The sequence below is a fragment of the Netta rufina genome (genome assembly GCF_964035555.1).
Source record: "Netta rufina genome assembly, chromosome: 4".
Lineage (NCBI taxonomy): Eukaryota > Metazoa > Chordata > Aves > Anseriformes > Anatidae > Netta > Netta rufina.
The window spans coordinates 45,762,562-45,777,095 of NC_140127.1; the positions used below are offsets into that span (position 1 = coordinate 45,762,562).

A 14,534-nucleotide genomic window follows, 5' to 3' on the forward strand; every position below is an offset into this window, starting at 1 on the left:
GGCTTGGGTGGCTGGTCCAGAAGTGTGCTTTGCTCTCATGAAGGCTGAGTAGCTCAGATACTGCCACAGCCAGAAACGTGTTCTTGACTTGCTTGTTAAGCTTCGTTAAGCCAAAAGAAAAATATGGTCAGCATTCAGTTTTTCTAAAACTTTGGTGGGTATTTCACATTTTCAGAGGATCATTCTTCCTCTTTGGCTGCTTAAATTTAGAGTGGATAGGGACAACACAGCAATGCTGCTCCCTTACCTTGAGAGATGTTTAGAGAGCTGGGTGTCTCTATCAGCAGGGCTTCTACGAGACAGCTTCCCTCTGGAATCAGAACCTAAACTCAAATATTTGTTTTAATTCATGTTGAATTTGATAAACAACAACAAAAAAAAAGAGCAGTTCTTCAAGTTTAGAGACCAAACCCATGTAGATGTAGAAAGTTTTGAGTGAGTACTCTGCAATGATTTTTAAGGCTGATCGCTGTCTGTATTTACAAGTATTTTCCGTGTCCCTAGCATGAAAACACTGGCTTGGTGGCTGCACATTTGAAGAGTCTATTGTAAAGCAAACAATGTGTGGAATGATGCCGTGTTAGCACTGCACATATATTTCTTTCAAAGCCTGTAGTTCAAGATGCTCGCTACTTGAAGAGCATTTTTTTCCCTTGCGTAAGAACCCCGGATTTTTACGATGTGCCCTCAGCGCGCTGCGTTTTGAATGGCAGTGGTTTGCGAGGAATGCTATGGGGTTGGGAAAACGGGGCAAACCGACTTCACGGGAGACAAAGCTGAGTCAAATTTGAAGACTTCCAGCCTTCACCTCCTTTGAAAAGGCATCTCTGGGTTTCTTTAGCCAGCCTGTCCGCTCCTTGCAGTTCAGACTACATTGTAGCTCAGGCTGGGTTGGATGCCATTTGTTCAAGGCGGAAGGTGTGTTTTTGCAGCTTGAATGTTTTCCCTTGAAGGAGGCACAGTGCTAAAGGTTCTCCTCCTGTAGCTGTCGGTCCTCAGCTGTGCCCCACTGGCTGGACATGCGGAAGGAATATATTCTGTGCCGTGTGATCTGTCTGTCTGGTCAAGAGGAATATATTCCAGGGCTGCAAGTAAGTCTCATCGTTTGCTGTCCACTGAAGATGCTGCAGGGAAAGACACAAAAAACTTTTCCTTAGGCAGAATGTGGCTGGTGTCTTGGTGATCCATGCTGCAGCCACCTCCCCTCGGCGGGGTTTTCATTACAAGGCAGTCCGAGTGATTCAAATAAACGGAGAAGCTGCTTCTCCCCTCCAGAGAAGATGGGAGGGGACAGGAGCAAACAGCTGCCCTTCTCCTGTCTTCTCAGCTTTGGTTTCTGGCCTCACCATACTGCTGATGCACCCAGCAGCCTCCTGTCCTGCCTGGAAAGGTTCTGGAGGTGGGGAGGACACCCCCCTACCTGCTGGGCAGGCACGCTGCCGAGCACACAAAGCTGTGTGCAGAGGAGGGGGTGAAGGTGCCGACAGGACAGGCTTCGAGCCTTCTGTTGCAAGGCTGGGGAGCTTTCTGGGACGTGTGTCTAATATTCCTCTCAGGGAGACGACCTTTCCTCTGAGCGTACGTGACTTCAAGTCGTGTTACCGACAATAAGGCGCTCTTCTCCCTCGACTCCAAAACATTCAGCGTAGAAATGCGCTGTTTGCATTCGGGTCAGTTGTAAAACAATGGCGAAAGTTGCCTCGACAAGCAAAAGGAAATCCTGCTATTTCTTTCCCACAGGTTGAGTCCCTTGGTTTGGAAGCACTTGAAAATATTCCTTAATTATTTTTTTTTTTTCCCCGAGTTTTAAAAATAGCACCTAGGCTGTTTCTCAGCGAAGAGATCTGCTCATGTAAGGAGAGAGGTGAAACCTGTCTGCTTATCTGTTCCCTTGATGGTTTTAACGAATAATCATTATTGCTGTCGTGCCTTCGCCGAACTCAAGCGAAGATCAGAATTTGCTGTCAATGTCTGGAGCCGACAGCAAAGATGTGTTTGCTTTTAAGCGCATAATTCCTGCTGACTTTGACCAAAACATGGACTCCTAAACAGTTATATCCTGTTAGCAAGTAAAGATGGAGCTACTGAGAAATTCAAAACCTTGGGAATACGTAGCCCATCATTTGAATCTATGAACTCGAGCTCCTTACTCAGTTACAACACATGCCAACAGAGCACGTGTGCAGATTTGCCTCATTTATTCATCTGACAAATACTGTCAACAACAAACTGCCCCTGGTCCAAGTTCTGTTTTCACAGAATCACCTAGAAGAGACCTCCAAGATCCCCTAGTCCAACCTCTGACCTAGCACTAACCAGTCCTCCACTGAACCGTATCACTAAGCTCTACATCTAAATGCCTTTTAAAGACCTCCAGCTTGCTCAGCTTTATCTCCATCACCGGCAGCGAGCAACATTTTGCTGGAGCCAGGCTGCTCAAAATAGTGTAACAAGTATCTCTAATGGCATGAATTGCAGCAACGGGGGATTGGAAGGGAAAAATACTCCAAGTCATGACTTGCAGCTCCTGTACAAGTGGTTTCTGTACCGTCAACACTTAGCTGAAAGACACCTTGTTTTCCTTCTGGAGACATCAAGGGGACACTAATTAACTAATGAAATCATCAGCCTTGGCTGGAGTTCTGTTCTGCATGGCTGTACGCAGGCTCTGCTGCCGCGCTTACTTTTGATGTTTTGTGTATTTGGGTTTCAGCCATAGTATTGTTAGGGCAGGGCTAATAGGGCTGCAGGACTTCCTTCCAGCAGCTCACGATTTTGGAAGGTCCTTTATTAAAATGTATCTGCACAAAGTGCTGTGCTCCTTCAGACAAAGGAATATGAACCAGAGGCTTTTTCCTTGTCAAGAAGCAGCTGCTTATAAAATTGGTTTTCTGTTTCAGTTTCCTCTCCATTTCTTCTTGTACCTTTTTTGTTGTGGTTGTCCTATTTTTGCTGAACTCAAGCGAGCTTCCTTCCGTCCTTAAAAACGATGAGTCTTGTGGTAATTCTTCACCCACTGTGAAAATTAATCCTGGTCCTGGGCAACCTGCAGAGAAAACTGCCTTGCCTTCTTGTGGCGTTGCCTGCCTCTGACAGCACTTTCCTGAATTTCCTAGAGCATTCAAGCTGCTGTGACAGGGACCCCGCTGGCAGGTACTGTCTGTATGTTATTTTACAGTGGTAATGAAACCCAGGGCAATGTGCCCATAACAAAATGGTGTTTAAAACCTGCGGCTGTCAGGTTTGGAGCCAGTCGTTAGGGATATATTTAACTGGGTCAAATTCGAGGCTTTAAACAAATCACATCAACAAAGATTTCACGTTAGATAATACCAGCTCCTGTTTGACTCTAAGTTAATGAAATAAACGAGCTTACTAGAGAAATAGCATTAGGGAAAACCTAAATTTACACAAATATTCCCACCCTGAAGTCAGGGAAGGGGTGGTTGTATTCTTAAACTGCTGCTTGTTTCTAAGTCTGTCTGCACAGTCTGATTTGTTACTGACTTACCAGAGCTCATAGGAAAGAGCGTAAAGACTTAATCATCTCAGCAAGTTTTAGGTCAGATTACATATTTTTCCTTTTCAAATTTCCACTACTTGGGGAAAAACGAACAAACAAAAACAACACAAAAGAAAACCAACCAACCAACCCAAACCTTACGATCTGAGAACTTGAAAGAAATCAGAGGAAAATCTACCTTCCTGCACCGCTTGTCTTTGGTGCAGCTTTGTTGCTTTTATTAGCTCTTCATCAGCACCACAGGTTCCCATGTGCAGTCAGTTCTCCTATGGTTTGCAGGGGTCTCTTTTTTTCTTTTTTTTCCTTTTTTTTTTTTTTTTTTTCGGTTGAGTATCGGAGGGGCAGGTGCTGATAAAACGTGCAGGGGGGAAACAAGTGTGGTTTTATGCCTCGGAGAGCTCCTGAGGGTGGCGAGTTTCGTAAGCGTGTCCTGCACTTCTAAGGCATCGCTTGCTTTTGTTTTCCATCTGCCGAGCTGCAGACAATTAAAGAAATCCAATCCATGCTTGAGAACTGAGGCAAAAACAATGCTTTGGACTGGGTTAGTGCATGCAAGAGAAGGACATGCAGCATCTCGTGGCACCTAGTTGCATGCTTTCTAGGGAACAGGAAATGAGCAGGTAGCAAAACATACATTGCAGGGGAGGATATCTTTCCAAAAAGCTGAAATAGCCAGTTAATCTTTTTTTTTTTTTAATAGTTACTTTCAAGTTATGCAGTATGAGATGCAGCGAAAGAGGCACTCCAGGTTTGAAGAACACCCAGACCTGTAACACTTCTTCCACCGGAGCTCCCAGGAATTTTAGCACTGCAGGAACAGGGTGAAGCCAGGAATTTTGTGCTTCCAGAGGAGATTTGGACCTCAGGTGTAGTCGGCTCTGGATTCCATGGTTTTACTTAATACTGAAATTGTGTAAAATGGAGATTTTGTTTCCTACAGGTGTGAGCTGAGTGCTAGCATGAGCTGTCCTTCCCCCTTGCTTGTACCCCTTCTGGTATTCACCTGGTGCTGTGGCAAGGTGGTTCAAGGAGCTGAGTCACCAGAAAGAGAAAGCCACCAGAGAAAGAAAAAGCAGAAGAGCCAATGGTTGTCTGCCAGGTTGACATATAAAATGTTTGTTGTACAGGCCGTATTTAATTGCTGGATGAGGCTGTGCGAGAGGAATCGCAAAGTAAAAAAAAAAAAAAAAAAAAAAAGCTTGCAGGTATGATAACCTTGTTAGCATTGTTGTCTAATTAATCTCATTTTCATTTCTGTTTGCCCCCTGTTTCTAGTGTGTCATAATAGTAGTTACTCATGATAGGAAAATGATGTCAAATTCAGGAGATACTCTGTGAAGGGGTGTTTAAGAACCTATCTATAAAATAAAGCCATAGGTGACAGAGTTAGGCCGGCAGGGCTAGGGGAGTGATCGTCCCCCTGTACTCGGCTCTGGTGAGGCCGCACCTCGAGTACTGTGTTCAGTTTTGGGCCCCTTGCTATCAGGACGTGGAGGTGCTCGAGCGAGTCCAGAGAAGGGCGACGAAGCTGGTGAGGGGCCTGGAGAACAAGTCCTACGAGGAGCGGCTGAGGGAGCTGGGCTTGTTCAGCCTGGAGAAGAGGAGGCTCAGGGGCGACCTTATTGCTCTCCACAGGTACATTAAAGGAGGCTGTAGCGAGGTGGGGGTTGGTCTGTTCTCCCATGTGCCTGGTGACAGGACGAGGGGGAATGGGCTAAAGTTGTGCCAGGGGAGTTTTAGGTTGGATGTTAGGAAGAACTTCTTTACCGAAAGGGTTGTGAGGCATTGGGATGGGCTGCCCAGGGAAGTGGTGGAGTCACCATCCCTGGAGGTCTTGAAAAGACGTTTAGATGTAGAGCTTAGGGATGTGGTTTAGTGGAGGACTGGTCTTTGTTAGGTCAGAGGTTGGACTCGGTGATCTTGGAGGTTTCTTCCAACCTGGACGATTCTGTGATTCTGTGAGTTGAGAGAAGTCACCTTTTGGCATCTGAAGCAAGGGCTTCCCATGCGTCAGACGCTACGGGCATCAGTAAGTGCCTGAACGCAAGAGGTCTGCTGAACAAATGTGCTCCGTCTGCAGCAGAACAGAAACATCTTTTAACAACATGTTCTATGGCCACCCATGCCGTGCTGACAGTGGTGCCTGCTCTACAGTAAGAGATGCTCATCACGTGTGTGTTCGCACTGTCTTCGTAGCTGTTCTGCTACATGCTTTACAAGCAGATTAATAGGTGTTACTGCTTCAGCTTTCCCTGAAAGCAGCTGTGTCGCCACATCCTCTAAAAAACATGGATGGAGCAAGCCAGGTTTGAGATCCTCACTGCTGCCTGTGTCTGATAGATGCATTTCAGCCTGTTCTGTGAGACAGAGCACTTAGGCACCCTTGGAGGATAATCTGCTCAGTGTCTGATGTTCCTCACAGTCATGTGAGAAAATCTGCACAAAGTCGTGCTTGCACTTGTTCCAAGCAGCAAGGTAATGCAAGCTCAAATTGTGGCAGGCTTTGTCAGTACGCTGCAAAATGTTTCTGTATTTCGTAATCAAGGTTGGTAGGAGATTGTTTACAAACATGCATCGTCTCCATTGTTGGATGGCTTCTCTTGGAAGCTGTGTGCGTGCAGCTCGTGAATAACTATAGAGTGGAAAGGGGGGATTTTAACTGCCCAGAAGTGTTCTGCTGCTGCTGAAATGAAGTTAATGTGCTGTCCCTTGGCGTGACTTGAGCATGAGTAGAGGAGTCTGTCTGCCCATGTGCACCGTCTCCTCCTGCTCTGAGCCAGTTGTGCAATGCAGGTGAGGTGAGGACACTCCAGCAGGTTTTGCTCCAGGTTTGTCTTACTTCTTGTTTTCAAACAAACCCTTCCTGCAGATGCGATTTTGTGATCTTCGCTATGTTCAGACAGCGAAAGTCCATGCGGTTGACATGGAAAAAACAAATGGCAAGGTAAATGTTTCTGTTAAAATATAGGCTTAAACGGGAAGAAGCTGTAAACATGAACTCTGTTTTGGTTCTTAGCATTAGCGTGTGGCTAATCAGGGCATCAGAGAGAGCTCCGAAAGGGCCGTGGCATGCACAGCATCTCTGTGCATCAGCTGGTTGCTCAAGCAGCCTCAGGTCCGGTTTTGTGTGCTCTTTGTGTCTCCAAGTCTCTGTTCACCTCACTTGAATATGCCTGAGCCCTGCTGGCCTCAGGACATGAGCAAAGCTCTGTGCTCATGAAAGAGTGCAGTTTTTGGAGCGGCTCATGGTGGGGAGACCTGGAAATAAATCAGAGTAGGTCCTTGCAGAACTCCTGGGGCCTTTGTGGGGCTGCAGGAAATTGTCCTGGCTGCCATCCTGAAGTCCCTTTCAGCTCAGGACCACAGAGGTGCTGAACTCCTCAGCAGCTGCTCTTGTTTGACTTGTAATGGGCACACCTAAATCCCATCAGGTAGTCAAAGCAGCGGATTATCTGCTGCCCTGGTACGTATGGGGAGAGGATTCTGCAAAGGTGCTATAAACACTAATTGGTTTTTAAACTTAATTTAGCTTCTCCCCCTCCTTTTGCATAAGGCAAGCTACTTTATATGCAGCTGAATGTGTTAAGTTACAGGAGACTGGTATATAACCTCATTGGTGGAGGAATGATGCTATAGAGCAAAGCAAAATACTCTTAATTTCAGTTCCCACTGATCTTGGGTGAGTAAGGTCAGCGGCAGCCCTGCATGCGTGATTTTCTGAAGAGAAGTCAAAGCCTTGGAAGATGAGTACTGTTCCACGAGGGCTTCGTGTACACACAGGCAAATGAGGGTGCAGGGCAAAAGGGTTCCTCACCTGCTGTTTCCCCTGTGGTGTAGCGTATGGAAAACAGTTGAGAGTCCTTCATGTGCAAGCACTGAGTGTCACGATTGCACTGTCACGATTGTCCTTCCTGTGTGTCACGATTGCACTGGTTTTTAAACATCAATATCTTAATGGCGATTGATGCTGACATGAGTCTAACAGCTGGGATTCAAGCTCTAGGTGCACAATAACCTCTATTTAAAAACCACCTCTACTTTGCCTTCTCTAAGCTTAGGGGTTTAGTTTCTTGTTTGGCTGAGTGCACATGGCTGCATAGAACTAAGAAGGCAAGTCCTAAAATGAGGAGAATCCCAGCGCTGTTTAATAAGCTGTTTCTCTTTACATGATTTCTTCAGGAGATGCTGTTTTGAAGACTTTCAAATTTCTTAGAATATAGCTTCTGCTAAATACTTGAAGACAGCAAGCTTTGTAGAGGCGTGTTATTATCTTCCCTTCTGATGGCCTTTTACTTCTTGCTAGCTTTTTTTTAATTAATGGGTTTCCATGAAGCGTATAGAACCAGGGGTGAGCAAATGTTTGCTGAATTTATCTGCCCAGTGTCAGTTGGTAAAACTGAAACAAACTCACACTTCTTCCTCTTTTTTTGTTGTAGCAAACCTTCCCCAGTGATGTCCAGTGCGTTGAAGAAATCCTGAAGGTAGGTGCTCTTAAATACCACATCTTGTGTTTCCTTACATTTCGCTTGCATTAAAATAACATGTAGGGGGGAAATACTGCTCCGCTTCTTTTTTATCACCTGGTGTTACAATCACCAGAAGCACGTCCTTGGGTATGCTGCAGAGAAGCATGCAGTCCAAGAGGAAGACGGGCACGTCCCCTGAACCAGCCAGAGCTGCTCCTCGGCCAGGCCAGGGGGCTGCTGTTAAATGTTTCTGAGACACTGACACAACCCAAAGGAAGCGCGCACACACGCCTGAAGAGATGTAGAGCAGTATATTGAGGGGTTTGCTGTCTTTTTTAAGATTGCGCAGCTAGAGAGTGTAGAGAGCAGTGAGCTGAGCAGTGGAGGGGGAGAAACAAGAAGACGAGAATGATAATTACATGACCAGATGGTTACATGGGTTACTTGAAGGCTGTTTCCAGTTCTTGCACAAAATCCTCCTAGATTTATCCAATCCCTGCTTCTAGAGCCAAAGGTAGCCACATGGAATCACTTCCCTGTAAATTTTCATGTTCTATGCTATTCCTAATTGATAAGGAAACTGGAGCCGCTTGTGAGCTTTTGTGCCTCGACGAAAACAGGCGCCTCAAAATTACAGCCCAGTAGAGATGTTCACGCCGACAGCAGTGCCAGCCGAGCACGGGCACTGAGGCTGGTCCTACCCAGCCAGCCCTGCCCCATGGTGCCCTGCCCTGCTCTGCTCACGCATGTGCTGTCACCGAGCCCAGAGCCTGCACTCTGAAAAAGCGCACAGCTGCTCCTGTGCAGATTTTGTTTGCTTTTCCTTTTATTATTTCCTGAGCTGTAATGCCGAGGCCAAATGCTGCAAACGCAGTAGGCACTTAGCTCTGCGAGCTGCGCTGAGATGGCTGCTGCTTGGGCAATGCGAGTGTGCTTGCAGAGGGGGGCAAGTGCTCCCTGTGGGGCAGGTGCTGCATCCCAAGGATGGGTACTCACTGCGGAGCTGTCTCTAAGGTCTGCAGTCCAGCCTACAAGGACTTTAGGTAGATACGAGTCTTAAGCTTAAAACTTCACTGCAAGTATCAGCAAAAATACCCTAATCCACTTTTCTCCATCTCCTTCCAGGAAATGACCCACTCATGGCCACCTCCTCTGACAGCTATTCATACACCTAGTACGGCAGAGCCCTCAAAATTTCCATTTCCAGCAAAGGTAAAACAGCCTCTTTTTGCCAGACCTTTTGATGTATTAAAGACAGCTTTCCAGCTTGCGTGTGCATTCATCTAATTTTTGACCCTGCCCCTTTCTTAGATAAAGGCTGTCAGGAGAGATTATCTTTTGAAGAAGTCAGATAAACGAAAGCACAGTGGATCTCACATTACATAACTGCTGCGTGAAATGCATAATTTTACCAAGAATTAGATCAGATGGTGCTTATGAGTAATTATTTCTGAGTGAACTATGCGGTAGTGTGATTATCTTTTACCTTTTTTTTTTTTTTTTAGCAAGCTTTCTATTTTTAGAGTTGTAAGATGTTTGAGCCAGAGAGAAGGGATGAATGAGTGCTGTTTAGATGACATAGATGTTTGTTCAAACTGTGGACTCCAAATGTGACTCCAAATGTTTGCAGAAACATTTTAAGCATCTCTGTTGCAGCACAAAAAAGTTTTAATCTTTATTTTCAAGAAAAATATTTGTTGACTGCATTAAAGAGAAATACTTGGAAGCTCTGTCAAAATTTTCTATATTCCTTCAAAAAGGCACATACTGCTCGTTTGCCAGCAGCACATTTTTGGTGGCAGTAGCACATCATGTTTGTGCTAAACTGTCAGAGCAGCCTAAACTCTTAAGACAATTCAAAGGCAAGCTTTGGTTAGGTTGACTTTTATCACAATAAGTAACACGTTGAAAACACATCACTAACATGCAGCTATTGAGAGAGGGCTGGTGTATTTTATTCTCAACTTTTCACTTTGTCCTTTCTTTGCAGGAATCACAGCACGTTGGATCTGTAGCACAGAATCAGAGTAAGTAGAAATCCAAAGAACACGCAGCAATGTCTGTATGAGCTCACAGATAACTTTGTGTGTTGTGTGTGCGAGATTGATGAGAAATATCAAATGTTTACATTGATTAAGGAGCACAATTTCCTGGGCTTGGTTGAACACTGAAGAATTTAGATAATGCCTCAGAGATTGTGTACGTTCCTTACTTGGAAACTAAAGCAGCAGTTCAGCAGAGAACAAACAGTGTTTTGTTAGGAAATCCCATTTAGGATGATGAATAATCTCACTGGCAAAGGATTACATCCTGTAAGAGAGTGACTTTCTATTTGTGACACCCAGAGACCATAGGGTAAAATACAGTTCATGTGAGGCAAGTAAAAAGAACTGATTTGTTTTTGATTTGCAGAACAGTATGACGCACCTTCAAAAACGTTGCCTAGTTCTCAACCAAGAACATCGTAAGTAACCAGACTCAGTTCCCATGCTCTACTGTGCAGTTACTTAAAAGAATCTGTAATGAATTAAAATATGCCTTACTTGATGTTTCTGAAGATTAAAGTTTATTAGTTCAGTTTTTCTCTGAGAATTTCAATGGAGGGAACTTACAGCCACAGCAATATTGCTGGTTCATGTTTATGGTTACTGTGTTAAAAAAAGCAAAACACCACAAACACAAAACCACACAACTTAATATACCAAGTGGAGTGAGTTTTGCTCTGTTAATCTGTGGCTACTTAATACCTTGTCACACAGTGTGTGCATTAATCATGCATTAAACTGACATAACTTAGAAACAAACTGAATCTGATCCATTTAGCATACCATTTTGAATTTGTGAAGGTTAGTAAAGCTATGCTTACAAAATTTGTGAAAACTCGCACATCGTATACAAATCATGGGGTATTTTTTTTTCAATTGTCCAAGGGAAAGTTCCTGAGAAGTGTTGTTTTTTTTTTTTTTTTTTTTTTTTAATTTTATTTAAACCCTCCACCCCTCCAAAAACACTACCTTCATGTGAAGTTTCTAAAAACCTCAGCTTACATTATCTAATCAAGTTAGCAAGGTGCAAAGTGGGGTCCTGGATTTTTTTTAATGTTGTTTACATATTTCTTCTTTTGTCTCTTTGTGTCTCTTCTTTCCCCTATTATTTTATGGTTTCTCTGAGAAGGCTTCTCAGAACTGGCGTCCCAGATCTTTGTGCATAATCTTGGCAACAGTTTTACAGAGGCAGGGAGGAAATGCCAGCTAATACTTGTATTGCTTCAATACCAAGTTGTAAGTTGGTGGGAAAGATCCATAATGACAATAAAAAAAAAACTTGGCAGAGTCCTGGTAGGTTCAAGTGGTTGTCTATTAATTAGGTTAATCACAGGAATTTCTTGCAAGTAGTTTTGTGTGGGCTGACTTTGAGTCTTTCAGGATTAACCTGGCCAGATGGCAGCATTGATAGGTTCTGAGCCCTGAATAATAGAAACCTTTCCACATCCAGGAGGCTAAGTGGTCTGTGTGCGAGTCAATCGCCCAGGCATTAAATGCCTGTCAGCTCAGTGATAAAGAGCTCGTTTTGCTTCACACTGTATCCTTCCAGGGAAGGCTGCAAACTGCAGACTACAAAGCTTATACTTTTTTTTTTTTTTAAACTTATAATGAATAATTCAATTAAAAATAAAGAAAACCTGGGAAGGGCACAAGCAAGAGCTCTCCTCCTCAGCTGAGCTGCAGGATTTTGTGTTCAGGCTTTTCATTCAAGCCTTCTTGACCTGACCGGTCTCCAAAGGGCAGCCAGAACCTTCCTGCTGCTGCTTTCTGCTAGCATCTCACTGAGCCTCTGCGTTTAGGGATTTCATTTGAACTAAGACAAACACAAGCCCTCTGGGGCCAGCTGGGCGGAAGGCACAAGGCAGCTCAAGCCCCGTCCCTGAGTGTTGGTTGCCTTCATGGCAGGTCCTCCTTGGGGATAAAGGGAACCTCAGTTTGCTGATGTCCATCAGTGAATGTCTTTCCCTTTGTGGTGATTTTTATTAGCATCTCGGAGCCAGCTCTCGTTTACCGTGGCCATACGACAGAGGCAGTTGAAGGCAGAGGAACAGAGCAGCTTAGGCTGACATCCTAAGCGGACTGAACCGAGGTTTGCCCAAGGACTTGGCCTGCGTTTTCCCCTTGAAGCGATGCATTCCTTCTTTTTGTCTCCTTTTTGTTCTCCTTTGCCAAACAGGGCTTTCTTTGCTCTTCAGAAGCCACGTGACCCTCAGAAAACTCAGCTGCCGATAGTAGCTCATGTTACCAAGTGTGGCTGGCTGAACACAAACAGCATTTGTGCTGTGCTGCTTAATTAGAGGTTGAAATCCCTGGGCATCTGTGTGCCCAAATTAAGCATCCAGCATCCCCGAGCAGGCACAGGTTCCCAGATGGCTTTCCTTCTTGGATGCAGCCCCCAGGTCAGCTCCTGGCCGTGCTGGAATGGGAGCAACCCTCCTGCTCATGGGGGAGATGCCAGCCTCTGCCTCTGCGATGCATCCTCCGCACGGCCAGCAGAGAGGGGCCCGCCCGTGCCTTCAGCGGAGCTGCTGGGCAAGCTGCGCTGATTTTAGTGCCACTCATCTCACGAAAAGAGCTCCTTATAAATAGATTCACAGGGATATTGACGGTGTGTGCATAAGCTGCGGGTCCTGCAAATGAAAACTTAGCATCTTTGAAGCGCTGAGCTAATTAAAGATGATTAGGGCAGATTTATCTTCTTTAAGTAGGCTATTTAGCAATTTGTTGAAACCTTGTTTTGGGGAAAATGGCTTTGTCTAGCCATGCAGAAGTGTGACTCATAAAGTTTTCATGTTCCTCCTCGATACTAAATTGAATTTAAGTGGTAGCAATGTTCTTCCATGATCCTAAATTGAAGTTAAGTGGTTGCAATGTTCTCACACTGTGTTTTACTTACCAGCAGCTCAGGTGAAAAAGGCAGTCCTTTTGGGTAGAAACAGTTAAATCAGATTTAAAGGACAATCTACGTAGCACTGCCTAGCGTATCCTTTAGCCTCTAAAGGAAATGCCTCTGTAGGCCAGAGTGCTTAAGGTAAAACAAAACAAAACCCCAGAAAAACTTCGGGGACATTTTCACATCCCTGGAAGTGTGTTTAAATTGCAGGGCAGAGCAGCTTTGGCTCCAGCCGAAGCCAGTGTGTGCACGTTGCTGCGGGCTGCATGGCGTTTGCCTTCAGTAGGAGATGGAGGGGGGGTTGTTTGCCACAGCCGTGTCTCGTAGCGCTTCCCTCCAGTGTTTACTCTAAAAGCAGAGGCTCCAGGTGGTGTCCACAGGGAAGGTGTGTGAGGAAATGAGGTGGTGGAGGCTGGGAGATGGAAGAGGACAGCCACGAGGGAATGGCGAAGTCAAAATGCCTGAACAAAGAAAGCACGTAGGTGACGGCAGGCAGAGCCCTTATGGCACCAAGAGCCTTTTCTGCATCGGTGCGAGGTAGCACGGGGTTTTGGGGCTGGTAACGCCTCGGGAGGCAGGGCTGTGCAGGATGGTGTGCCCTGCTGTGGGCACGGGAGGCCTCTGGGCCTTCTGGGTGCCATCCTGCTCCAGGTACAAGAGCGTGGGTCCCAAGCTCAGTCTTTAGCAAACTCTGACTCAGAAGCGTGTCACATAGAAATGTACCCTTCTGAAGGCAGGTTTTTTCCTGTGAGCTGTACGCTAGCAGCCCCGTGAACGTGTTTCAACAAAAGGCCTCGTAACTGGAAAAACAACGTCAGCAGCAACGAAATACACTGCTGGTGCTGCAGGGGGAGTAGTCAGAGTTCGTGGAGGGGGAAGGCAGGAGAACTCAATTTGTCTCTTATTACTTGGACACCCTGACCTTTAACTCATCTTCACATTCTGCCCTGAGTTTTGAGGGATTTATGACTTGAAAGTAAAATGCCTGAAGAAGAAATGCTGTCTCATCAGAGTCAGCAGTCAGCGTCCAGAGCTGCCAACCCTGGTGTCTTGGGAAGGAAACTGTACCAAAGTATGCATCTTGCCAAAATGAGAATGTACCCTAGGATAGCAAATTTTGACTAGCTTCAAAGATGTAAATAAAAAGATAAGGATTAGATAAGAAGACTTTTTACAGGGAGGAAAACATTCCCATTTCCTCGTCTTCCAAACCAAGAGCCTGACAGTGTAACAAACAGCAAGCACGTGGGAAAGGGAAACGGCCCCTCACCCAAACCCCATACAGGAAAAATGAAAAAGGAAGGAAAAAAATCAAACCTGGCAACATCCCTAGTACGAGATTAATTTGGATGGCTGAAGTTTTCCAGCTTGATAGTGCAAGCAGATGGGATGACGGCAATGTAGGAAGACAGCAGTTCAGACATGCAGCGTGTAATTCAGTAAGAGAGTCTGTATTGGAGTGTTGTTTTGCAAAGGGACTGGAGGTTTGGGGTTTTCTCATTCGTGGATATTCAGCTTCAGGCAACGCGTCCTGATTTTCTAGTGAGGATGTAGAGCACTGCATGGAGAGCAGTTAATTCTGGAGGGCAGCACGCTCGGTTTGCAGT

At 45.3% G+C, this 14,534-nt stretch overlaps 1 protein-coding gene across 5 annotated transcripts in view; it reads left to right on the top strand.

Annotated features, from left to right (window-relative positions):
• Positions 1-14,534, top strand: part of AFF1 (ALF transcription elongation factor 1) — a 67,119-nt gene that overhangs the window by 32,520 nt on the left and 20,065 nt on the right. For all 5 annotated transcript variants that reach the window (XM_084286268.1, XM_084286270.1, XM_084286269.1 and 2 more), the window contains exons 4-7: positions 7,960-8,004; positions 9,115-9,201; positions 9,980-10,016; positions 10,402-10,453. In XM_084286268.1, the coding sequence (XP_084142394.1) occupies positions 7,960-8,004; positions 9,115-9,201; positions 9,980-10,016; positions 10,402-10,453 (221 nt within the window). The remainder of the gene's footprint in view (positions 1-7,959; positions 8,005-9,114; positions 9,202-9,979; positions 10,017-10,401; positions 10,454-14,534) is intronic.